Raw genomic sequence first — 27,548 nt, 5'->3', positions numbered from 1 at the left:
CTACATCAATGAAAGATTTCTCATTAATGTTGATTTTGGTCATTAACATTGATTTTGATCATTAATATTGATTTTAAAGCCATTAAAAAAAAGAGCCTAGTCTAATTTGGGCACTTCAGAGTTTGGGGAACCCCAGATGCTTGGGTTTCTTCCTAATTTCAAAAGAATTCCCGCCAGGATGTTTTGAATTTGTTGGTATCCTCATGAGGAAAACAAGAAAATAAATCTTTTTGCTCTTTTTTGCTTTTCTAACTCATAGACTGCTCTGGAAAAATTGCTAAGGTTTACTCAGAAATGATAACATAAACTGCCATAGCCACTTTTTGTGACGTGTCCCCCAGTGAGTTAGTTGAAACTTGTGCTAAATTTCCTAGAAGGAAAAATGAACCTGGATCTTATAGAAAACAGACAAACAAAAAACATTTAGTCCCCCCATATTGATGCCAGTAAATGACATATCGTATATCCACCGGTAACACCTTCACCTCACTATAACTACATGGTACTAAGGGAATTATGGCTTTTGAACAATATTTTGAAAACCAGCAAGGTAGAATTTTCCTGCCCATCTATGCTGATGTTTTAAAGTAATTTGAGACAGTTTGTGAATTAAGTTTTGAATCAGTTCATAGTGACATATTTTACATTCTTTTTTCATTATGTTTCTTATTTTCTTGATGGAATAACAATGCTGAGAAATCTGTTTTGACTCACAAGCTACCCATGAATATTTTAATCATAAGTTTTGGACCAATTTATTTTTCTTTCCTAATTTGACTCAGCTTCCTAAAGACATTTTGGCTTTATCTGGTGATGTTTTACTTCTTTCCAATTCTACTTTTTTTTTTTTTTAATCAAAGCATTGTGTAATTCGTTCATCAAGAAATTAAGCCTTCCCTCTTTTTGTTTCCTCCTCTGAATCCAAAGAGTAAAGCTCAGTATTTGCCATTGTCAAGAATCTAGAATCGCTCTACATACAAATTCTTGAAGCCAAGAGAATGCAACATTTCTCTGATCTGCCTTGCACACAACATGGCAGGCTCAAATGAGGCCAGAACCACGAAGCAGAACATCATTTTCTATGTCTCTAGCAGTCACACTCAAGTCAGCTGTGCCAAACCACGGCAAGGATGCTTTTGGTAGAAATCAATGGCACACACAAGGACCCATTATTGAAACCATGGTTTCCATCTGCATTGTTTGCAAGAAAACATTAGTGAAAACTGGGCCAGTGCAGTGGCTTACGCCTGTAATCCCAGCACTTTGGGAGGCCGAGGCGGGTGGATCACGAGGTCAGGAGATCGAGACCATCCTGGCTAACACAGTGAAACCCCGTCTCTGCTAAAAATACAAAAAATTAGCCGGGTGTGGTGGCGGGCGCCTGTAGTCCCAGCTACTTGGGAGGCTGAGGCAGGAGAATGGCATGAACCCAGGAGGCAGAGCTTACAGTGAACCGAGATCGCGCCACTGCACTCTAGCCTGGGCGACAGAGCAAGACTCTGTCTCAAAAAAAAAAAAAAAGAAAAAGAAAACATTAGTGAAAATTAATTCAAAACATACACAAACTTTAGAGAATACTGCCAGACGAGGCTGACCACAGAGTACCTGTGCACGCTAGTTAGAAGTGACTGTAGTAGATACTGTTGGTGCTCTGCCCTCGGGTCTATTTTCTGTGTTTCTGTGGGCCCTTTTCCCCTCCCCATCCTATGGTATTTTACTTCCAATGGCTTGTACTTGTGATTCTCTTTCAGGGAACTGCTCAGGGGCTACTGGAACCACTTTGCCCACATGCATAGAAAGCCATGTGTGCCCACGGTTTATGTCCTCCAGTTCCCCAAGGCAGCCCATACCCAATGACTGATTGCTGTGGGGATATGAAAGCCCAGATCCCTTGCCTTAAAGCTAGAACATTACTCTAAGGAGTAATGTACATTCCAGATCTCATGACAGGTTAACACTGAGGTTGGTATTTTGCCTGAAATCACACCCCTACTTGGCCTCCTTCCCTTCCCAGGCCAGCTTCCCACTCCCCTATAAGCTTCTCCAGGGAGCCTGTCCTTAACACTTCACTTGTGTACACATTCTCAACTCATGATCTGCTTTGGGAAAACCTACTTAGGACACTATCTGTCCTCCTTTGCTCTCCCCCAAATTCTTGTCCTTATGCACATCTCATTCCATGCTGATGGCTTCCATCTGCGACACCTATTTTCAGTCTAGTAACCAAGGCCTTATATATGACATGTGTTAAAACATGACCATATAGTTTGTCATCCAATTCAAGACACTTTGCTCATGAAAGAGGATGCTATTAATAATTTTGCTTAGCAAAATGTATATCTACCACCCTCATTGCAGGGCTTCAAGTTATGCAATAAGTCACATTGGAGCCTGTGAATGGTGCCCGGAGTATAAATCTAAAATACAGATCTTAGAATGGACAGGGATCCAGACTGAGCCACAGGAAAGTTTGTTGACCTTTTTTCAGTGTTTTTGAGCTCTGAATATTACTAGAGGCCATTGTATCTTTCTAAGAGGTATTTGCAGCAAGTGAGGGTTGGAAATGCCAATGGACAAACCTAGGAAGTTGCAGACAACCTGACTCAGAAGCAGCTCTGCCCTTCTGAGAACCACTCAGAAGGAGTGTCCGCACTGTGCACCATCTTGGACAGACCATCCTAGACATCAAGAAAGAGTAGGCCCTGCAAGCTCTTAAAATCCTTCCATACCAGCCCCATCTGATGCCTTAATTCCCACTTAGGAAGCATACTCACGATTTTCACAGCGCTGCCCAGTATAGCCTGCCAAGCAGGCACACTTGTAAGATCCAGCCTTGTCAAGGACGCACGTGCCGTCATGGAAACAAGGGGATGAGGAGCATGCTGTAAGAGAAAAGGCATCCCTCAGCGCCACTGTGCATTGAGTCGATGTCTTCAGGCCCAGAGTCTTGACCAAAGTCTTTTAATTGCTTATTAAAGTCTTCTTGCAATGTTTTTTATTCCCTTTACTGAATTCATGTTATGATTATTTGAAAATGCCTAAAATAGATATTCATTAAATATCAAATATTGGTGATATTATTTGATGTTTCTGAGGGCCCCAGAAGTATGCTTAACATTCCTATAGTCTGAAGACCACAAGGCAATGCAAAGAAGAACATTAAACTGATGAAAGCACAGCCATGCTTGTATCTCTCCCACAGGGGTTTCAGTGGACAGAGACATCCTTGGGTAGCTGAAGACCATCTTTTTTCAAATAAAAGTTCACCATCCTGGGTACTGGGGCAATGCAACTGGAAGACAATCATTATGACACTGTTGAAGGTATATTCAATAATTTCCAAACTTACATTCTGTAATCATTAGTCCCTTGAGATGTTGATGTGTTTTACTAAGGGTTCCAAGCTCAAATATGTTAGGGAAATGTTGCTGACATTCAATGCTAATTAACCAGATTTCTTTACTGCAGAACTTCTCAGTTCAATGCCCCAATATGCATTGTGAGTTTCCTAATATACATTGTGAATTTCAAGCTTATTTGACCTCAAAGCCTGCATTTTACAAGGCATCCTGGGGACTATTTTTCTACAGAAAAGATTTTGAGAAACACTCATCTGTGTGTTATCCATCAATCCTACATTCATTTATCCCAATGTAGAGGTATATTCCTTGGCTCAGTTCAACAAATCTGTATTGAGTACTTGCTCAATACATGGCAAGGGAGAAATACAAGGAAGAACAGGATGTCCTATTTACCAGATTAAAGCTACTTGAAGAAAAATATAAAACGACTATGACTTGAAGCATAATATAGTTAGTGTATTATGAAGAAAGAAGAGGCAGTGCTACAAGACATTCAAAAAGGGCAAAGTCACAGCTTGTTGGAGCAAGAGAAAAGATTTAGGACAGGAGGAAGAATGTAGTAGGGACTGTGAAGGATGGATTTTGATGTGCAGGTTGCGGACAGGTGATTTTAACCACAGGAAATATCTTGAAGGCAAGTGAACAAACAGGGATGTTTGAAAAATGGGAAGTGGTATTATTTGACGGCATTGATAAAACACAGGCCAGTATTGCTAAAGTTCTCCAGGGGAGGTTGAGGAGGTCATTTCAGAAGAGAAAGACATTCTCCTGACCGTCCCTCAGTCCCAGATTCACAGACTGGCCAGCCACTGCTGCCCCTACCTGGCTTGCTGACTGTCCTAAGCCCCCACAGATGCATCTCATGTGGGACCTTGCTCAGCCTATACCTGCAGGGTGTCACCAAGGGAAGAGGATTCAGCCACAGGCTGATCACACCACAGCAGCAAAGCATCAGAACTCCCAGGCCCTGCACAGCTTCACAGGTGGCAGGCACAGAGACTGTAGAGAGCACCTGCTGAGAGTTCCTGTAGGCAGCATCCTAAAAGAGGGGTAGACCGGGGAGCAGGGTCCCCTGGCCTTGCTGAACAGACAGGACTGAAGAAACACTGATTATTCAGCCATGCACCTTCTTTCCTGAGACTTTCATGTCATACCCTATGAAAAAGGAAGTCTTAATGATCAGAATACCATTACAAGTTCTTTTTTAATTCAGTTATTTTTTAAATCAAACTTCAAGCCTGTGTTTATTTTGTAAAACCTGATGCAATCTGATCTCAGAACGATGAGAGTCAGGTGATTGCTTAGGATTAAGCATTTTGTTAGGTTTGGTCAAATCCTACTTCCTAATGTGATCACAGCAAGAGTTACAGTCAGGCTTAAAGTTACTCATCAAGTCAATGACATTTACCATTATAGTCTTTTAATACCTATTTTATAGGTGGCAAGTGGAGGGTACAGGTATGCCTAGGGTTGGGCAGCTGTTGAATTCTTACTATGTACCAGACTATGCCAAGCTCTCCATTTGTTCTGTCTCTCACAGCCTCCTTAATGGAGAAGGATCTACTATTACTCCCTTATCACTCATTAGGAAACAGAGGCCCAGCGGGGTAGAAGAACTTACCCAGGGTCACATAGCTTGATCTGTCAGGGATCTAAAGCCAATATTCTCAACCATGAGAGGTCACCTTGTGTGAGCTCTAGAGCCGAACAGCTTGGGTACAAATACCTAGTTCTGCCCTTATATCTGTGTGACCTTGGACAAGTCATTCAGCCTCTCCGTGCTTTAGCCACTGCATTTGTATAAGGGAGATCATTCCTAGTTCTGGTTCTGGGTGAGCTTTTCTGAAATATACCTTGCTATCTCTTTTTTCTCAGTGTGTAGGCTGTTTCTAAGAACACAGTCTGCTAGGTTTTAATAAGGATGAGAGGAAGAAAGGAAGGGACATGGAAAGAAGATATTTGCCTGGAGCAAGCCATAAAATGCCACATTTGTCTCCTTGGCCTTTACCTGTGATCTCCTCAAAAATGGCATGGAAGCCATCAAAATTCTTGGAGCCATCGGAATGGAAGAGGACGTGGAGTGAGGATCCCGTGCTCTGGATAGGAGCTGGCCGCTCGTTGCCACAGACACGCTTGATGATCTGGCCATCGCGGTTGTCTCCATCACGAACCTCAACATAGTCATACTGGCACATGTAGTCAAACTCCAGACTCAGCATGACAAATCTGTGGGTGGACAGGGTGACGGAGAGAAACAGATGGGCCCTGGACAGTCCTGAGACCACTGGGCACATTCAAGGCCAGATGAGGAACAGGCCTGAGGAACAGATGGTGTCACTGGCCTGATCTGATAGGAAAATGGTCCTCGGAGGTTGGCGAATTTCTCTTAGTGGAGGAGTATGTATTTGTGCACTGTTTGCAAGTATGTGCACATGCAAGTGCCTGCCCAGGTGGAGCAAGGTGCCATAATCCATGCAGAGAGTCTTTGCATGTGTCGGTCTCTTTTCCAGGGCACTTTTTCCTCCCAGTCTGTGTGGCTGGTTCCTTCCTATCCTCAGGCCTAAGCTTAAATATTCTCTCCTCAAAGAGGCTTCCCTGACCGCTCTTTCCAAAGAAGATCCCTTATTTTTCTCACACTGTAGACATAAATTTCAACCTCTTATATTTACCTCCTTGACTTTTTGTGTGTCTATGTGTGGCCTGTCTTCTCCACTGGCCTGCAAGTTACTTGAAGCAGAGAGGAACACCTGCCTCGTTCCACAGTTTTCACAGTGTCCAGCACAGTGCCCGGCCTATGGAGATGCTACAGATATTGCCAAATATATGACTGAATGGATACTTTATTGTAATTTTATAGTTGGAGAATGAAAAAAAGCTCATATTGTTTTGCAAGACTAAGTAAAGGGGAAAACAACAGCAACAACAAAAAACCTCTGCACACTCTTCCGTTTGATGGAAGAATCAGAAGGTAATTATCTTCTAGGCAACGATAATTCTCACCCAAAGAGTAGAGAAAGTAGCACCAAGTCAGAATTTCAGGGGTTAAGGAAACCTGACACATCCATGCTTATCAAAAAGGGGTCTTGGGTTTGAAAACACTGAGATACACCAGATTGGAAACACAGAAGATGACATTAAGGCCCCGATTCCAAGAGACAAGAAAAGCAGCAGCCACATCCCAGGGCAAGAGAGGCAAAAGCATTTTTCCAGGATTCCCAAGGGAATACCTGAGTATCAAGTTCACAAAATGTATGTCTGTATCTTCTCCTCCACACTCTGGAGAAAAAATAGAAATAGAAAGGCCCATAACTGCTGCCTAAAATGTTGGGAGTAGGGATATTTCTGCCACCTACAGTAAAAACCCAACATGCCAGCATTAGGGAACACTGGAATATAGTGACAATCAGTATATTGATTTTAAGTGTTCCAAAAGGTACTATTAACAAAGAAATCCAATAACAGTGTTTCATCAGTGTTTACTTCACAAAGGGTTGATCACAGAGCTTTTGGGGTGTAGGTCCTGTGAATCGCATTTTGTACAGCCTGCTCTAACATCTAAGAGGACAGCTGATTTCTTATCCAGATGCCACCATGCACTCACTGTGCGTGTTAAGGAATTAGCTCCTTCTCTTGGCCTTGATATCTTTGTCTGCAGAGTAAGGGAGAAGCTACCACCTGACAGAAACCAGTTTTTTCTGAAGCTGAAGAGACATTGCAACTATATTTGCGTTCATGCATTCATTTGTCCATTTGTTCACTTACTGAACACATATTTCTGGAGGCCAGCTCTGTCCCAGACACTGTACTAGGTGCTGTCAGCATAGCAGTGCCCCAACTACCAGCTAGGCACATGCCGGCCCTCATGGAGATTAATTCTGGGTTAGAAGATAGATAATAAGCAAGGAGACTAAAAAACAAGGTAATTTTAGAGTGCTGAGTGCCGTGAATCAAATTAACCAGGTAAGAGCATAAAAAGTGACTAAGGTGTTAAGTTTCTGACACAATGTGGTCAAAGAAGCCCCCTCTGAGGATGTGCTAGCTGGGCAGAGGTTTAAGTGATGCAGTAGAGCCAGCCATGTGAAGGTCATGGGGCAGAGTGGTCCAGGCAGGGGAATCTGTAAGCGCAAAGGCCCTGGAGCAATGATGAGGTTGACATGTTCGAGAAACTGAAAGAAAGCCAGGGATGCTGCAAGGTGGTGAATGAAGGGGAGAGTGATAGGATCCGAGGCCAGTGAGGGCAGCCTGCGATAGATCTTGTGTGGTAAGGAATCTAGATTTTATTCTAAGTCTATAGGAAGCCACTGAAAGGTTTCAACAAGGGGATAATGCTGGATTCAGATTTTAAAGGCTCCCTGCAGCCACTCTGCAGAGAGGAGATGGCAGCTGGCAGGAGTGGAAGCCAGGAAGCCAGTTAGGAGGGCATGACACAATCTCAGTGGGAGATGGGTGTAGCTTGAAGCAGAATGGTGACAGTGGTGACAGAGAGCTGTGGATGGACTATTTTTCAAGTAGGAAAATAGATTTTGTGGTGGTCTGGTGGTAGATGATGGAAAAGGGGCATCAGGGACACCTGCTGGGCTTTGGGGCTGAACATTGTGCCTATGCTTCCAAGTATTTCCATCATTATTACTATCCCTGGCCAGATGCTCCAGACTTAACTCAAGGAAAAGAAATCCACACATTTCCATGCCTCCCTAAGGCCCTTTCCTGGGCAGCTAATATGCTTCTCAATCCTCCACTGTTTTGCTATTTTAGAATATCCTTTTGCATCTTGGATTTTGGAGAAGCTCCTCAGAGGCCCAGAAGGGACCATTTGTCTTGGTCCCTGCGCTGCTGAAATATTAACATGCAGCATTTAACACCTACCTTTATCATCCCTGCAGACCCAGCCTTGAGCTCACTGGGCAGAACAGCATGGTTCATTGCTTGTTCCTTGAGCTAGGCTTCCTCTAGGAATTAATGAGACTCATTCCCAACCCCAGGTCTTCAGGGAGTGGAAACACAATCTGTCATGCACTAGTTTTGAAGAGGAAGATTGAGAAGGGGACATGTTTTGCTGGATTTTTCTAATTCAAGGTACCATGTTGCCCCTCCTGGAGGACAGAGAGACATTCAAGGAGCCAGGTAGCATGTGGCAAACTCTGTGTCCATTTAGCCACCCAGAAAATACTTAGTGAAAGCCTGTGCCCTAGAGGATCAGGGATTTTAAATCCGTTCATTGTCACCACAGGGTTAAAATGAGAAGAGCTAAGTGGACAATGACCATAGCCATTCTAGGGGTGAGTGAGGAAAGGGGGAGGTGTTTTTCATTAGAGAGAAGATACACTGGAGCCAGAAAGCAGTTCTTTCAGCATTTATTCATGCAACAAGTATTTACCATGCAACTATAGTGTGCCATGAACTGTTCCAGCACTATGATGCAGTCATGAACGGTTCTCACAAAACAGGACCCTCGTGTAGCATTTATCAATAGTTACAATAAAACAGGGTCTATACTTTGGACTGTGGCATAAATAACAGTTGCAAGGGCCCTAAAGCTCCATAAAAAGAAATGACTCATCTTCCACACTGGTGAGAGAATTAGTTTATTTGTTGTGGGATGTTTGCTTTTTTCTGAAAGCCCCAATTAAAGGAGTTGTGACAAGCATCAGCCCCAATCTAAAGTATAATTCTTTGAAAGTTAGGCCTGTGCCTTTTATTTCTTTACATCCCTCCCATGGGAACCAGCCCAGCTCTGAGTAAGTAGGAAACACTGTTTAAGATTTGTGGATGGGTAGGTTGCACTCAGTATTTTGCTTTGTTGGTGTTATCCTTGGGTCAAAATCATCTGAGCCCCACAGTTCTAAGGCGGTGATAACAAGCATTTAGTTGGCTGTAGTTTCAACCAGGCCTTATCACAGAGAATCAGAGTGGTAAAGAGAAAAGCTCCAATATATAAAGGCTCCAGAGGATCCCAGTGACCAAGAGCCTTCCATCCCATCGCTGTATCCTTATAACCTCAGACTCCTGAGTTCTGGCCCCAGCTCCTTACCTTAGTTGGATGACAAACCCAGGTTTAGCATGAATGGTCCATTCGCAGTGAGCATTTAGGGGATAGCTTTCCAACAAAATCTGACCCTTTGGGGCTCGCAGAACCTGGCCGCATCCTAAGAAAAGAAGAAAAGATTGGGACATAAAAATGGAGGTCAATAGGAAAGAGACTGGAGAAGGTCTCAACGAGACTTTGAGCACATGCCACACCCCTGAGAACAGGATGAATAAGGAAAAGGAAGAAGGAAATTAATATTTCTCAAGCAGCTGGCAACGTGCCAGGCAATTTACATAGATTGATTCATTTAATCCACCCAACAGCTTGGGAAGGGAAGTGGTGTCCTCACAATTTTCCAGCTGGGAAAACAGATAGATGATCAGAGAGTTAAATAAATAACTTGTCTAGCCACTAAGTGACAGAGCAAAGACTCAAACCTAACTGTGTTTGAATGTAAAGTTCAAGCCACCCTATCATCCTACCTCTCCAGGCCTGACAAATGCCAGCCTGCTGCCCCTACCTTAAAAGGCTCAGAAAGTAGACCCTCCCCACAGCTCTACTCACTTTCCTCCACCAGCCAGGCAGGAAATCAAGGCATTAATTTGTTCTATGAGTAGTCATGTAATAAATGCCTCTTTAATGCATGACAGTGGAAAGGAGAGATGATTTCCAACCAGTTGGACTGGATTGATGATTTTCTCATTTTTTTCTTGCTCCCAACCCCTTTTGTTCAAATAAACTCCTATCAAGAGCACCAGTAAAACTAAGTGTATCAAAAAGGGGCTCCTGGTTAAAGCAGAAGCAGGGGCCCAAAACCCTCCACCCCGATCCTTACCTAGTCTGCTGAGTTACCTCCAAGGAATCCCTAAGATTTGAAAACCACTATACTGAATAGTCTTGAAATTAGATCATGTTTTCTAGTGTTAAGATAAGCACAGGTATAGAAAATGCACTGTATTTTTGTACCCAAAAGTTTGGGGAAAATGTCTTGAAGTGATTCTATGGAAAAATTATTTGGATCATGAAATAAATGATATTCTCTACCTGGGGGTGGCACACTATGATCCTTGGGCCAGATACTGCCCACCGCCTCCTTTGTAAATAAGGTTTTATTGGAACACAGTGACACCCATTCATTTATGTATTGCCTATGGCTGTTTTTGGACTATCATGGCAGAGTTAAGTAATTATAGCAAGAGACAGTAGGCCCCATAAAAATGAAAATACTTACTATCCAGCTATTCACGTAAAAAGTTTACCTTCCCTATTTCTATACAGAAATCCAGATTGCCTTCTTAAACTTGGATGCATAGTTATATTCAATAACTCCCCAAGAATATAAAATTTCATAACTAAAAATAAAAATATTACTAGTGGATACTGCACCATGGCAAGATGACAGTAGTAATATTTCTAGTGTTAGGAAAAGAGCCCAAACTCCACTTTTGACAAAGCTATGAGGTCTGAGGCTTCTTACTTTTGTGAAAACTACTGCTAGGTCATACAATCTATCTCTTCACTAAGATCTTTATTGCTGCTGCCTTGTGCCAATGATGGGAAGCATCATCCACTAGTTTCCACTTGGGGCTCCTGTCTAGCCCCAGCCTCCATCATCTCTCTCTGTAATCTCATCTCCTCCTTGATCTCCTGGTAATACGGTTTGGCTGTGTCCCCACCCAAATCTCATCTTTGTAGTTCCCATAATCCCCACATGTCATAGGAGGGATCTGGTGGGATGTAATTTAATCATGGGAAAGGTTACTCTCATGCTGTTCTCGTGATAGTGAGTGTTCACGAGATCTGATGGTTTTATAAGCGGTTTTCCACCTTCGCTTGGCACTTCTCTCTCCTGCTGCCATGTGAAGGACATGTTTGCTTCCCCTTCTGCCATGATTGTAAGTTCCCTGAGACCTCCCCAGCCACATGGAACTGTAAGTCAATTAAAGCTCTTTCCTTTATAAATTACCCAGTCTCAGATATTTCTACATAACAGCGTGAAAACAAATACACCCGCCATTCACCCTTGTCCCCCAACATACTATTGTCCACCTAGTATCCAAAGCCACCTTTTAAATAAATGAATCAGATCACATTATCTTCTTGATTCAAGCCCTCCAAAGGTTCTCCACTGTGCAAACACCTTCCTATGTCATTTGCAGCTCTGCCTTGCTGGCTGCCTAAACCCACACTCCTCCCAATCTCACATACCACTCATCTGCTTGTCCACACTGCCCTAGACACAGCCTACTTTCTGTGCCCAACTCTGGCCCTTGTACTTGCTGTTTCCTAAACCTAGAAGGCTCATCTTCTTCTGCATCTCTTTCCTGTAAGAATTAAGCTTATATGATTGCACCACTGCACTCCAGCCTAGGTGACAGAGCAAGACTTCATCTAAAAAAATAGAATAATAAAAATAATAAGCTCGACTGCCACTTCTTCAAAGAAGCCTTCCTTGCTATCCAGCTAAAATAGGCCCTCCCAATTCTATGGTCAATATTATTACTCTGTTTTGTTTCCTTCATAATACACATGCCTATTTGAAATTATCTCACTTACTTGCTTACTCCCTTTGATAGAGCTGGGATCTTTTCTAGCTTGTACACCTAGAATGGCACCTGGCATTTAACAGGTGCTCACTGCATATTTGTTGAATAAAAGGATGTTGATATTATTATTTGCATTTTCTCATTTAATCTTCATTAAAAAACAGAGAACAACATTCATCTCCCCATTTTCTAGATGTGGAACACTAAAGATGGAGAAGTTAAGTGATTTCCCTAAACTCAGATGCCAGGAAGTTAGAAGACTGTAAATCGTTATCCTAATGGTAAAGCAGTGGTTAAGAATAGAGACTGCAGAATCTGACTGCCCTTGGTTTGAAACTCAGCTTTATTTTCCCTAGCTGTGCAGCCTTGGGCAAGTTACCTCCTTTGTCAGAACCTCAGTCAATTTGAATCAAATGTGAATAAAAGTGGCAGCTACTGTATACGGTTTTGTGAAGCTTAAATCGTGCATGGCAAACTCTTAGCAGGAAAATTAGTAAATGTTAGCTGTTTGTATAGAGTGGCAGAGCAGAGATATGACCTTGGATTTGTCTAGTATCAACGCTGAGTCTTTGCTGATATGTTAAACTGTCTTAGGGGCATTCTGACCCAGTCCTCTCCCATTCCATTTTGAAACGGCAGAATTTTTCCACCCCTAAGAGAGATACATGGAATTTTTGCCCGCTCCCTTTTTGAAATGCACGTTCCTTCTCTGCACACCTCACACTCCTCATCGCCCCCATCTACCCATCTGCTGCTGGGCTACGGAAGTGATATGCGGGGTGTGAGAGACAACAAAAGAAGCCTTCCTGCACAGCCCCCGTCCCTCAGGGACTGGCAGCTTCCCAGCCTGCAAGGTGTTAAATCCCAGCTCCCTCAGCAAACCTCCTGCTGGGGATCCCAAGTTAGAACCAGCAGCAAATCCTGCCAGCCTGCTCCCAGTTTCTTCTCTCCATATGGAAGCTGGAAGCAGCCAGCTGTGCCTCAGGCCCCTCCCCAAATCCAAGGGAAGGCGGTGCTCATCCCCATTTAGGCTTCCTTAGCACATCCATTTTGGCTTTGGCCAGCTCCAGGGTCTCTTGCAGTCTCTGGAGGGCTCAGTCCCCATCCTCACCCAGATGCCCCATCCCTGGCCATGTGAAATGCTGGACCATCTGTTCCTGTAGGCTCAGGGGCTGTCCTTCAGAAGCAGCCAGGATTCTAAACACATGCAACATCTCCATTCTTCTTAATGAGGTTCCTTTCACTCTGAAGGGGAGGGCAGAGTTGGCCCCAAGATGGGGAACAACTTCCAAACAACCAGAGACAAAGGGGCCACTTCTTGGAAATGTGTTTGGAAGAAGGAATATTAGGGAAACAGCAAGAGGAGGAGGGAGCTGCACTCCCTCCCCACATCAAGAAACGCCTTCAATTCCCTCTCCACTCTTGCCTCTACTTGGAGATCTGGCGAGGCTGGGTGCAGGGGCAGCCTGACTACACCTCTCTGTCCAGGGCAGAACAGTGAACACAGCTGAGTGTCCCTGCCAAGGAAGTATCGTTGGCCAACCTAGCAGGTGGTCCTGAGTCTGAAAGACCAGAGCAGGCAAAGAGCCTGGAAGATGTGCTCAGATTCCTTAACAATGTCTTACTGCAGGAGAAGAGGGGTATAGGTGTGTGCGTGTGTGTGTGTGTGGGGGTCTGTGTTTGTGTAGTGATATCTGTCAGTGAAGCTGGACTATGCCCTGAGCTCTCAAATCCTGGCCTCATTGCCAATCTTTCCCCATGGCTACATGCCCAAACAGGAGAGGCAGCTGGGTAGACCCTGCTTCTACAGAACTGAAAGGAAATCTTTATTAATTTCTAGACCAGTAAGACAGCTGGAAAAGGCTCTCAACAAAAATGAACACCCTTAGCCTCAGACAAAAGTCTTCTTATCTTCAGCATTTGGTGCAGGGGAGGGGATTGTGGGAGAGACATACACACTTCTAAGAAGTGGTTGGGTTTTGTTTTTCTTTACTGTTTCCTCTTAGAAAGAAAAGGAGGACTTAAAAAATTTCAGAGAGAGGCATTTGCATTTTCTTTCCTCCTTCAAAGATGACACAGTCTGTGATGCCAGCCGGGGTCCGAATCTTAGTTCAGCCACTTACTAGTTGTGTGACTCTAAAAAAGGCCACTATATTTCCTGAGCCAAGGTCTCTCATTTGGAAATGAGAATATTTGTACCTACAACAATGTGTTTTTCTCACTTGTCTTAGGGATTAAATGAGATATTGTATATAAAGCACTTAGCACAGCACCTGGTACGTAAAAATGCTCAATAAGTGGCAACAAATATTGTTATTTTTCTTGAGTCTTGTCTGGATCTGAGGCACTGACTGTTTTGGTCCAGGAATCACAGGGGACAGCTCAGGTTCTGACCCACTGCTCCAGGGCTCATGAGAGCTTCGTCTCATCACTGGCTAGAACCCTAAACCCATCAGGCTTAGCATCCCAGACAGTGATAGCAGAGCTAAGGCTTGGATGATGAAGACCCTAAGGGCCTCTCACATCAAGAGATGGTTTCGTGGAAAGGATAAAAGAAGGGGCCATGGGGCTGGCTTCTGAATTTGCATCTTGGCTCTGCCACTTACAAGTTGTATGACAGTAGAAAAGTTATTTATCCCTCTGTGCCTGAGTGTCTTCATCTGTCACATGGCTGTGACAAGGGTTGCAATGGGGATTAAATGAGTCAGTACAGGAAGGTACTCTGAATGATGCCTGGTTCATAGTAAGTACTAAGTGTTGGCTTTTATCAGGGGCTCAGGTGTTCATCAGGAACAATGACAAGTCCTCAGCTCAGCCTGTGAGTTGACCTATAACCCCAATCCACCTGACTCTATGATTGTTTATTGAATTGTCTGCCTCCGCCATGATGCAGTTCCATGGGGAAAGGAATATCATCTGTCCTGTTTATACCTCTGTGTCCATCAAGTCAGTGCTCAATTACCATAACTACTAACTGAATGAATGGTTAGACCAAAAAACCAATTCAAACTTATTTCTGTCCAAACAAACCATTTTTAAAGCCCCTCCCCACCACCCCGTGTCAAATGGCCTGTCCATTCAGTTGAAAAAATGGTTGTTCAGAAAGAATAGCATCTACCACTTTGCTGCAGAAAGTCTTTCTTCCCCCAAAGTTGCCAGGGTTATCACAAAACACTCACATGGAAATAGCCCTGGTAATACAACTCAATGGACAGGGTCTGGCTAGGGTAGCACAAAGAGTTAAGATTGCTAAATACTTTCAGTCTCTTTTCCCTGTGCTTCAGTTTGGTTGATTTCTATTGAACTGTCTTTAAGTTCCCTGATCTTTTCTTCTATTTTGACCAATAAGCCGTTAATCCCCTCCAATGAATTTTTGTTTTATTTCAGATAATGCATTTTTCAGTTCTAGGATTTCCAGTTGGTTTCTTTTTTATTGTATTTTTCAGTGCTAGGGTTTCCATTTTGTTCTTTTAAATACTTTTCAAATCTCTCCTGAATTTCTTTTTCTTTTTTTATTATTTTACTTTAAATTCCAGGATGCATTTGCAGAACATGCAGGTTTGTTACACAGGAATACATGTGCCATGGTGGTTTGCTGCACCTGTCTACACATCATCTAGGTTTTAAGACCTGCATGCATTAGATATTTGTCCTGATATTCTCCCTCCCCTCACTCCCCAGGCCCTGACAGGCTCTGGTGTGTGTTGTTTCCCTCCCTATGTCCATGTATTCTCACTGTTCAGCTCCCACTTATGAGTGAGAACATGTGGTGGTTGGTTTTCTGTTCCTGTGTTAGTTTGCTGAGGATGATGGCTTCCGGCTTCATCCAGGTCCCTGCAAAGGACATGATCTCATTCCTTTTTATGGCTACATAGTATTCCATGGTATATTATATACCACATTTTCTTTATCCAGTCTATCATTGATGGGCATTTGGGTTGGTTCCATGTCTTTGCTATTGTAAATAGTGCTGTAATAAATATACATGTGCATATGTCTCTATAGTAAAAAGATTCATATTCCTTTGGGTATATACCCAGTAATGGAACTGCTGGGTCAAATGGTATTTCTGCTTCTAGATCCTTGAGGAATCACCACACTGTCTTCCACAATGGTTGAACTAATTTACATTCCCACCAACAGTTTAAAAGCTATCCTATTTCTCCACAGCCTCACCAGCATCTATCATTTCTTGACTTTTTAATAATCACCATTCTGACTGGCATGAGACAGTATCTCATTGTGTTTTTAATTTGCATTTCTCTAATAATCAGTGATGTTAAGCTTTTTTTCATATGTTTGTTGGCTGCATAAATGTCTTCTTGTTTTGTTTGTTTGTTTGTTTTGAGACAGATTCTTGCTCTGTTGCCCAGGCTGGAGTGCAGTGGCATGACCTCGGCTCACTGCAACCTCCACCTCTCGGGTTCAAACAATTTTCCTGCCTCAGCCTCCCAAGTAGCTGGGAGTACAGATGCATGACACCACACCCAGCTAATTTCTGTATTTTTAGTAGAGACAGGGTTTCACCATGTTGGCCAGGCTGGTGACAAACTCCTGATCTCAAGTGATCCACCGCCTCGGCCTCCCAAAGTGCTGGTATTACAGGCATGAGCCACCTTGCCCAGCCATAAATATCTCCTTTGGGGAAGTGTCTGTTCATATCTTTTGCCCACTTTTTGATGGGGTTGTTTGTTTTTTTCTTGTAAATTTGTTTAAGTTCCTTGTAGATTCTGGATATTAGACTTTTGTCAGATGGGTAGATTACAAAAATTTTCTCCCATTCTGTAGGATGCTTGTTTGTTCTGATGATAGTTTCTTTTGCTGTGCAGAAACTTTTTAGTCTAATTAGGTCCCATTTGTCAATTTTAGCTTTTGATGCAATTGCTTTTGGCATTTTTGTCATTAAGTCTTTGCCCATGCCTATGTCCTGAATGGTGTTGCCTATGTTTTCTTCTAGGGTTTTTATAGTTTTGGGCTTTACATTTAAGTATTTAATCCACCTTGAGTTAATTTTTGTATAAGGTGTAAGGAAGGGGTCCAGTTTGAGTTTTCTGCATATGGCTAGCCAGTTTTCCCAGCACCATTTATTAAACAGGGATTCGTTTCCTCATTGCTTGTTTTTGTCAGGTTTGTTGATGATCAGATGGTTGTAGATGTGTGGTGTTTTTTCTGAGGTCTCTGTTCGGTTCCATTGGTCTATATGTCTGTTTTGGCACCAGTACCATGCTATTTTGATTACTGTAGCCTTGTAATATAGTTTGAAGTCAGGTAGTATGATGCCTCCAGCTTTGTTCTTTTTGCTTAGGATTGTTTTGGCTGTATGAGTTCTTTTTTGGTTCCATATGGCATTTAAAGTAATTTTTTTCTAATTCTGTGAAGAATGTCAATGGTAGTTTGATGGGAATAACATTGAATCTATAAATACTTTGGGCAGTATGGCCATTTTCACAATATTGATTCTTCCTATCCATGAGGATGGAATGTTTTTCCATGTGTTTGTGTCCTCTCTTATTTCCTTGAGCAGTGGTTTGTAGTTCTCCTTGAAGAAGTAGTTAACATCCCTTGTTATCTGTATTCTTAGGTGTTTTGTTCTCTTTGTAGCAATTGTGAATGGGAGTTCATTCGATTTGGCTCTCTGCTTGTCTATTGTTGATGTATAGGAATGTTTGTGATTTTTGCTCATTGATTTTGTGAATTTTTCATGTCTTCATCCATTATAGTCATCTTTTCCTGTCAACCTTTTAGTGCATTTATTTTCAAGTTGTGTAAAAGTTTCTTGTTTGAAAATTTCCATTTCATCATCCATGCTCTATTTCTTTTGACTGGTTGTTCTCTTGAATGTAGATCTTATTTTCTTGCTTGTTCACAAGAGGAGATCTATTGTTTCCTTTGATTGGAAACGCCCTCTCCTCTATTAGGCTGGTAGGAGAACTGATCAGGGATGAATCAGTTTGACCCAATCAAGGGTTAAGCTGATTTGGGGCAGGACTGAAGCTATAATCTCACCAGAAGAGCCTTGAAATTCAAACCCCATAAACCTGAGGAAATCTCTCTTTGATTTTCATCTCCTCCTTCCCCCAGCTTCCTGTACTCCCATGACTACAAGACTGGGAAGCTGTGAGCCCATGAGACTGTGAGACTTTGAGACCACAAGCTTATGAAGCTGCAAGGTGACAACATCCCAAGATCTCCTGCTTCATAGCCTCATTCCAGCCTCTGCTTGCACAGCCAAATTCCATTTAATAAAATACCTGGTGGAGAGGATTGTCTTTGCCTTAGGGTCTCTTCTAGATTTAAGTTCAACTGGTCAGCCCATAGATTCAAAAGTTTTCCTGGCTTCTCCTCCTCCTTCTCCGGTAGGCCCCTTCCTGCACTTGCCCTGCCCCCAACCTCAGCAGCTGCCTTCAAGTATGAAGCATCCCGAATCTCTTGCTCATCCTGGAAGAATTCACCCCTCTGGAGTTTAAATTCTTTTAGATTTCATATTCACAGACATATTATGGTTTTAATGAAAATTGTTATTTTCTTTGGTTTAATCTAGTGATTTCTTACTGTTTGAGCAGGAGGGAAGGTCTTTCACATCCTTCAATACCTTCACCAGAAGCTGAGCTATGATTGATGAGTTCTTTAACAACATAAAATCCTCTGCAAAGATTTAAACATTAATTCCCTGTGGTCAAAGAACTTCAGCACATAAAATATAAAATACTATTTGCCATACAATAGTTTGTCTGGTGAAGACTACCTCCTTGTGTCCAGTGTGTATTCTTTAACCTTAAAGGCTTCTCTTTTATTATCTTTCTTCTCTGGCCCTATATTGATTTCTTCCCTTGCCACCCAAAACAACAAACAAATAGAGCTCATTTCATGGCTCTGGATTATAAGAATTAGCATCCACCATTTATTGAGCACTTACTATATACCAGACTCCATCCACCATTTATTGAGCACTTACTATACACCAGATTCCATATTAAGGGATTTATAGACAGTTCTTCACTTAATCTTCACAAAAACTCTCAAGGCCACTATGAGGATTCCAATTTTGTAAATGAGGAAACTGAGATTCACAAAGATTGGGTAACTTTGCCCAAAGCCAGGAAAGGAACAGAGATTCAAATCCAAGCCCAGGCTGCTAACTGCCACCTAATACCATCCCCAGTTTGAATCAACCTGGGCATTGTTCTTTTTCTGGGAACATCAGGACACAAAAGGCTGGAGCGAGATGAGGCAGCTTTCAGTGACTCCACCCTAGGCAATTCCGCAGCTCCCCTGGAGGGCAGCCCCGAAAGTCAGTAACACACAGCTTTGTAAGCCTTCTCCCCACTCCCCTTAAGTTTGCTCTTAATCATTCCTGCTTATGGCTCAGGAATCAGCCTGCACAAATCCTCTTCCTCTCTGATAACTCGCCCTACAAACATTTTTGGGCATGGCTTACGGCCAGTTCCTCTGTTTCTCTGCCTCTGTCCAAAATATGACTAAGAAGATAAATGTATTAAGGACCTATAATCTCTCCCCATAAATCCTCTCATTTGGGTTGCTTTACTAACCTCCTTAGATGCCCAGTATCCTTCAGGGACTGAAAGGCTGGGATCACTGCCATGACAGCTAGAAGTGTGGCATTCTGGGTCACTCTTGGGCCCTCCTGCTGCTCATCTTTTTTGATGGCCAAGGAACTCAGCCTAGGGCCAAGCTAAACCAACACCAGTCCGGTGGTCAGCAGTGGAAGTCAGCAGAGTGGTTCCACTTCAGAACTCAACTTTTGAGTTTAAGAAACCCTAAGAGGAAGCCTTGGTTTCGACTTTGGATATCAGCACCCCTAATAGCCAGCACCCAAATTACAGTTCCTAAATACAATTTCCCACTATAAGAAACCAGGATGCAGGGAGAAATAGCTTGTTTCAAGACCTGGCATAGAAAATCAAGGTGAACTTAAAACATTTGTGGGTCAGGGGTAGAATGCAAGTAAGTGCTCAAGGAACAATGAGGTGCAGCCAGCTTAAAGGGCCAAATCTGAAACCATCTAAGCATCAAAAGAAAAATTATGATAACACTATGAAACAGAAAAAAATTAAAATTCATGAGTCTCATAGTGCAGAAAAAGAGAGAGAGAGCCAGATGTTGGAGAATGATTAAAGAGTGGCGAATCCTGGAAAGGAGCATATGGATGTATACTATTCTTTCAACTCTCTGTAGAATTGAAGTTTTTAGATTAGAAAGTAGAGAAAGGTAGAAAGAACAGTTCTTTTTTTTAATGGCAATAAAGTGCCAGTAGCTCCTAGTCTGGATATTCTGAGATTACTAAACGAATCTTTCCTGGGCAGAAAGATGTGAATGAGTTCTGTCCTGGGCTCAATAGCCTCAGGCCGTTTGCGCATCCTCCTGGATAATACAACCTGCCAATGGTTATGCATGAATCAATTCCATAATGAATTTTAAGGTTGTTATTAGTTAGGTTAGTAATACAAACATTGTCCAGGACAGTGAGCAAATAAAGGTGCTACTGCATCTGTTCAGTGCCAGATGCTCTCTAACCCACATATAAAACAGCTCTGATCCTTCTGGCACTTGCCCGCCACTCCTCCCTCCTTCTAAGGCTCTGTATGGTACTCAGGAAAAAAAATGCTCAGGCTCTTCAGAGACACTCAGAAGGAAGCGCCTTCAGGATAACGTTGTCTGAAAGGATCGCTTGGGCGCCATCTAGTGGGAAAATGCTTGCACTGCCATGGGGCTCCAGCGAGTGAAATGAATTACTTCTTCCTATGAATTCCCTACACATTTATTTAGTGCCAGTATGAGGTGAGGGTGATAAGAACCTAATAACATCATATTGATGTCTTCTTATGGTCAAGCACTTTTTTCACAGATGGATTGTAAACTCACTGCAGAATCATTGTGTTCCCTGGTGACCAGCCCAGTGCTCCATAAGAAATGCTCCATCAGTGCTCATGGCAGTGGTAACATACACTGTGTGGAATGAGGCTTTCAGAACAAGCGTAACGTAATTGAACAAGCAAAACTGAACCAACACAGATTGGATAGAATCTGACCATTAGTTTGTTTTTTTAATTTCATAGCATTGACCACACTCTATTTTTCTAACTTTAAAAAAAATCTCCTCTCTAAAGCACAAGCTCTAAGATGTCAGAGACCATGTCCGTCTGGCTTATCATTGTACATCCAGCACCTAGAAGCATCCATTCAAGAAATATCTTTTGACTGGATGGGTAGATTAATGAATGAAGGTGTGAGCTCTCTGTTCTGCCTGCCTAGGAGACACACTGGTTGCTCTGAGCCAGTTCTGCTGTCCTCGAGAAAGCCTGGACCCTCAAATGGACACGATCACCAGCCCAACCAATGAGGCTCCATAAACAGCATCTTACACCAAGGTGCAACCCAAGATTTGACCAGTAGGTGCTATTTAAAAAGACACATGCTCAGGATTTCTGAATATTAATATTTTCTGTTTCATAACATTTGGGTGACTGCTATCCTTGTTTTGTTACCATTTGCTGTATTGACTTCTTGCATGCAAATATTCTTCCCCTCCTGTCCCCTGCACCCTGAACAAACCCCCTTACTCACATGGAGTGACTGGAGTATTGTTTAGAAATATTTATCCACCCCTTTTCCTTTGGGATGGCATATATTTCCCTACTTCACTCATTGGGAACTTAGCCATGTGACTTCTTTTGGCCAGTGGAATATAGGTGAGTGTGATGTGCGCAGAGGCCTTATGTGCACCTGTGTGTTTGGCTTGGCCTCTTGTGCTTCTGTGACCCACCCTGAGAAGAGCATCCCCTGATGGCTGCTGTCCCTTCTGCCTAAGCCCTGCAGCCTGGAGCACAACCAACCCAGGCCAGCCCAGTAGAAATCAGTGGAATGCCTGCCAACTCACAGACCCATGAGAAAGAACAAACATTTGTTCTTTGAGATTGTTAGTTACCCAGAGAAAAAAACCAAAAAACTGAACACTTTATCAACACCATCCCTGAAAGCTTCAACTTAGAAACTCTACTCTCTGACCATAATAACCCTTCCACCTATGTGTTCCATTACTTTATTACCACCAAGCCTGATTTTCCACTTAAGACCTCCTGTCCCTATTCCCCCTCTACCAGGCTCTTTCTGATTTCATGTCCTTCCCAACTGGGATCCTTGGTCAGTCATGTCTCAGCTTATTCTTGGATCAACAAAACAACTGGTTTTACTCCCTTCTGGTGCTGCACTTCCAGAGAGCATCAGTCAACGTCCTAACTGACTGCATCACCTCCCTAGGAACTCTGGCTTCAACTGGGTCCTCCATCTTGCTTGGATATGCTTTAAGCTTAACACCAGCTGGTGCCTTTTCTTGTTCCTCAAGTGGCTGCCCCAAACCTTCGGTACTTTCAAGCCCCAACCTCACTTCTACTCATTCTCAGCAGATACTTCACTCCCTACTTCCCAGAGAAAACAGGGGAACTCACCAGCGGGAGGCAGACTAAGACTGTGGTTAAGAACAAGAGTAAGGGGTCTGGAATCGTCCTGGGCTTTACCCCAAAGTGTATGGCCTCAGGCAAGTTACTTCACAGCTCTGAGCCTCAGTTTCATTATCTATAAAGTGGGAGTATGTATTTTCATAGGGTGATTGTACAGATAAAACAAGACATGGCACATAAAGTGCTCAGCACAGTTCCTACTATATAATTACTAACAAACAAGATATGCTACCTATAAATAATTCTTTTCCTCCTGTCTCAGCCTAGGACAGAAAAGGAAACTTCCTCTCCTTTAACTCTCACTTTTGTTCTTGATCTCACAGGAAGTTCTTCTCCTTCAGGATAACATGGTCTTAACTTCTTCAGTTAGTCTTACTCTAATATCTTTAATCTCTCCTACTGACACTTTACTCACGTTAGCTTAAAACCTGTTTAACCCTTTCCCATCTTTTTTTTTTTTTTTTTTTTTTTTTTGAGAGAGAGACAGAGATGAGGTCTTGCTCTGTTGCTCAGGCTGGAATGCAGTGGTGCAATCATAGCTCACTGCAGCTTCAAAATCCTTGGCTACAGAAGTGATTCTCCCTCCTCAGTCTCTTGAGTAGCTAGAACTACAGGCATGCACCACCATGCCTGGCTGAATTTTTTTAATATTGTGTACAGACAGAATCTTGTTTTGTTGATCAGTCTGGCCTTGAACTCTTGTCCTCAAGTAACCTGACTGCCTCATCCTCCCAAAGTGCTGGGATTACAGGTATGAGCCACTGCACCTGGCCCTTCCCATCTTAATTGGTATTTTTCCATAGCTGTTTATTTACTCGTATAAACTAGCACCTTAATTCTCCCCTTCCTTGCTTGATTAAGCTTATTTAAAAGTTGTCTGTATTCTTTATGTCCATTTTTCACATTTCAAATCTTGCCTTTTTTTTTTTTTTTTTTTTTTTTTTTGGAAACTGTCTCACTCTGCCCAGGCTAGAGTGGCAGTGACATGGTTAATTTTTGTATTGTTTGTAGAGACAGGGTTTTGCCATGTTGCTGAGGCTGGTCTCGAACTTCTGGGCTCAAATCATCCACTGCCTTGGCCTCCCAAAGTGCTGGGCTTTCAGGCATGAGCCACTGCGCCCTGCCAAATCTTTATATGAAATTGCTATTGCTCAGGTCACCAATCTCATGCTAGCCATCAAATACAAAAACCTCTTTACTGCCTTCATCCTATGTGACCTTTCTGCCTTTGAAACACTGCCCCCCAGCTTCCAGAACCCTACTCCTTCCTGGTTCTCCTCCTATCTCTCTATCTTTTCCCATCTCCTGCCTGGTTTTCTCTTCCTTTCCTTTTACATCTGTTGCTATTTCCTCTGCCCATGGTGCTCTGTTCACCTCATGCTTCCATCTATAACAGCCATATGCATATCTCAAGTCTCCAAAATTCTCTTGAGCTACAGGCACTTATTTCCTACTGTCTGCAGGGTCTCTTATAGATATCCAAATTCCACCTTATCTCACGTGGAACTCACCTTCTTTCACCCACCAAACCTCTTCCCTTTTATTACTCACTTAACAGCATCAACTTCTAGACAGTTAATCAAACTAAGAATTTGAAAGGCAAACTCTTGAGATTCCTTACCCCAACCTTCAGTGAGTCTTGAGTCCTGTCACTTCTTCCTTTAAGCTCTTCTCACTCTAGTCTCCCTTCTTCATCCCCTGAAACACTGCAATCGCACTCCTAATGGCTACCTTTGGATATGGTCTTCCTCCACTCCAGCGGAGTTATGCTACAAGAGTTATCTGTCAAATGGTACTCCCTGGATTAAACCATCCATCATCTCAGAACCATGTCTAAGCTCTGAGCCCTGGCACACTATGCCCTTCACAATCAGGGCTTGCCACCCCAAGACCATCACCTTGCTCTAATCACACCTCATGTCACATGCTTCCTTGAACACATCTTGCATTTTCACACCCTGACCATACTATCCCTCTCCCTGAAATATCTTCCTATTCTGCCAACTAATGAGCAAAGGCATAGCTCAACCTTCACTTCCTGTCTGAAACTTTCCCCCCTCTCCCTGTCATTAACTGTTCTCTTAGCTAGTTCTCAGAGCACTTGGTCCATCCTCTACTTCACCTCTCTTCCTTGGTTCCCCACTGCACTTGGAATAGCGTCTAAATTCCTTACCTAGTTTACCTACCTACAAGGCTGTATTAATCTGTTCTCACACTGCTAAGAAAGACATACGTGAGACTGGGTAACTTGCAAAGGGACGAGGTTTAATGGACTCACAATTCCCCATGCTGGGAAGGCCTTGCAATCATGCAGAAGGCAAGGGAGAAGCAAAGGCACATCTTACATGGCAGCAGGCAAGAGAGCTTATGCAGGGGAACTCCTGTTTATAAAACCATCAGATCTCATGAGACTTATTCACTACCATGAGAACAGTATGGAGGAAACTACCCCTATGATTCAATTATCTCCACCTTGCCCCACCCTTGACACATGGGGATTATTACAATTCAAGGTGAGATTTGGGCGGGGACACAGCCAAACCATATCAAAGGCGTGATCACACTCCTGCCTACCACTCCAACCCCATCAAATCCCCTTTTCCCTCTCATGTGCTCAGAGAAAGAGCACTCTTCCATATGATCCAAAGCAGGGAAAAACCCAAAGTGATCTTCCATAATCCAAAGGTCAGTGTGAAATCTAAAGCTGTGCACTACAGCTCTAATTACGACTATCTCAAACTATTATTGAAAGTAGTTTTGTCAGGCATGGTGGCATGTGCCTGTAGTCCCTGTTACTTGAGAGGTTGAATCAGGAGGATTGCTTGAGCACAGGAATTTGAGGCCAGCCTGGGCAACATAGTAGGACCCCATCTCGGAAGAAAGGAAAATAAATGAAAGGAAGAAGAGTAGTTTTATTTCTGAATCACCTAACAATTCAGTAATTAAGGAGCATATAGGATAACAGTGATATATTTATTGCATTAATTGAGCTTTTACTATTGTCAGAGCACTAAGTGCTTCACACACATTATCTCATTTAATCCTCAAATCAACCTTATGAGGTAGGTAGCATTATTCTCCTTTTTTATAAAAGGACACTGATATTAGCAAGGTTAGATGACTTGTCCAAGGTCATACTGGCAGTGACAGACAGAAACATTATTTAAACCCAGGTCTGTTTCATTCTAGAGCTTGTATTCTGTTCATTATGCAATACAGTCTCCATAGAACATCTGCCAAAGAAGACCAGGGTTAAATATTGCAGCTAACCTACCTGGAACATAATCTGCCAGGTACTGAATTAAATTTACGAGAAACCACCTAAAATGGCATCGAAGTTTTAAATCAGCAACCAAGACCAACACTTAAAAAGTATCTGTACTATGGATAACTGAACTCCCCAGTTCACCTGGAAGTGCCAACAAGTCCCTTCTCCTCCTGGTATAGTTGAGTTTCTCAGCTGCAGACCATATACTCATCCTTAGCCACAGAGTCTTGAAACTGATGATATTTCAGTACAGATTTTATCAGTCAAAGATACCATCCACACTCCATCCTCCATCTCTGTAAACTGGAAATATCATTCATAGGAGTAAAATTAGACTGTAAGACCATTCTAACTTCTTCTGATTCAAGTTGGAAGCATATGGAATAAGTTAGTGAAATAAAAGCAATTTGTGCATTGCTTGAGATACAGACTATCAGAGGGACATTCATCAATCAGGGCACTGCGGAGGGGAGTCTTGGACTGAACGAGAGATTAGATTTCCACTCCATTTTCAAAGAACTGTTGAAACTCACAGAACTCTAATAAAAACTAAGTAATTCTTTCAGATCAAGCAGATCCCAGAAAGAATCTCTTTCCTCGGACAAAAGGCATGCTAGCAATTTGCTGTGGGTTCCAGGAATTTAATTCAGTATTCAAGAAATTTACCAACAGAAATTCATATGTACAGTGCACTACAGACAACATTTCTGAAGACTTATTCACTGTTTGCTGACCAAGGCTACCATGCAATTGCTTCTGGAATGCATAGAGCAGAAAGCCTTGGCCTCACTTAGAAAGAGGAGATTGAAGAGTAGACATAAACCTCCTGTGGCCAAGAATTCAAACAAATGTTCACAATCCACACCTTGCAGATGGAAATCCATCTTTGTTTTTATAGTTTTACCTAGAAAGCCCTCTGGCTGCAGGCTTTCCAAAACTCAGATTCCAAGGAGATAAATTTTGGTCCATTGTAAGCTGAGACTTTAAGATAGTGTGCACTAGAGATGGAGCTAGGTCAAGGTCTACTTACGCATGCAGTCTCCTCCGTACCAGCCTGCTCGGCACTCTGCACAGTAGAACCCCTTCACATAGAAGTCATCCAAGGTACCACCCCATGAGCCATTTCGGCAGCTCTTGCAGTTTTCAAAGATGGTACAACCTGAAACATTCCCAAGAAGAGGAGTGTTAGGCCAAAGCACTTGCGGGTTCTGATCAGCTGCATGGGAGTGCAACTGCACCTTCTCAGGGCCCTGTCTCAACTAAGATCATCCGGGCCTAGAAAGGTGTCAGAGCCAAGAGGAAGAACCTCCCATCTCAAGGAAACTGCTAGAGGCACCAGAATTCAGACTCGGGAGTTTAGAAGGGTGGTCTCAACGAGTATCCCAGGTAGTGGCTGGTGTTTTAAAGTAACATGAAACTGCCTGCAGGAAAAGGAAGAATCTATCAATATAGAGTCTTTTGTATAAATGTGTTACATGTTTATTGTGGAATTTTTAGAAAATTTAGACCAGCAAAAAGAATCAAATAAAAAATATCTAAAACCCCATCACCCAAGGTATTGCTAACAGTCTTTCTCTGCCTATATACACATACATGTTTTAAATTAGACTTATATTACTTATGGTACATTGTTTTTGTAACTTACTTTTGAATTTCATAATAAACAGTAAATATCTTCCTGTCATATACTTCCGTAATGAAAAGTAGGCCATTGGAAACAACTCTTCTATCTAACAATAGGCTCACCCTGGAATGTGTCGGGCTCCCACCCACCAGCAGGCCACACCAGAGGGGTTTGTGTGATTCTCCAACAAGGACCAGTTTAAAAACATGGCCTCTTGAGGGAGAGGGGAGTCGTGAGAAAAA

At 42.7% G+C, this 27,548-nt stretch overlaps 1 protein-coding gene across 2 annotated transcripts in view; it reads right to left on the bottom strand.

The window, feature by feature from the left end:
- PAMR1 (peptidase domain containing associated with muscle regeneration 1) overlaps positions 1–27,548 on the bottom strand; it is a 97,555-nt gene that overhangs the window by 33,560 nt on the left and 36,447 nt on the right. For both annotated transcript variants that reach the window (XM_054440811.2, XM_054440812.2), the window contains exons 3-6: positions 26,713–26,841; positions 9,394–9,508; positions 5,371–5,588; positions 2,775–2,882 (exon numbers count right to left, since the gene is read on the bottom strand). In XM_054440811.2, coding sequence (XP_054296786.1) covers positions 2,775–2,882; positions 5,371–5,588; positions 9,394–9,508; positions 26,713–26,841 — 570 coding nt within the window. The remainder of the gene's footprint in view (positions 1–2,774; positions 2,883–5,370; positions 5,589–9,393; positions 9,509–26,712; positions 26,842–27,548) is intronic.

The sequence above is a fragment of the Pongo pygmaeus genome, chromosome 9 (genome assembly GCF_028885625.2).
Source record: "Pongo pygmaeus isolate AG05252 chromosome 9, NHGRI_mPonPyg2-v2.0_pri, whole genome shotgun sequence".
Taxonomy (NCBI): domain Eukaryota; kingdom Metazoa; phylum Chordata; class Mammalia; order Primates; family Hominidae; genus Pongo; species Pongo pygmaeus.
This window is presented reverse-complemented; position numbering and strand designations above follow the sequence as displayed.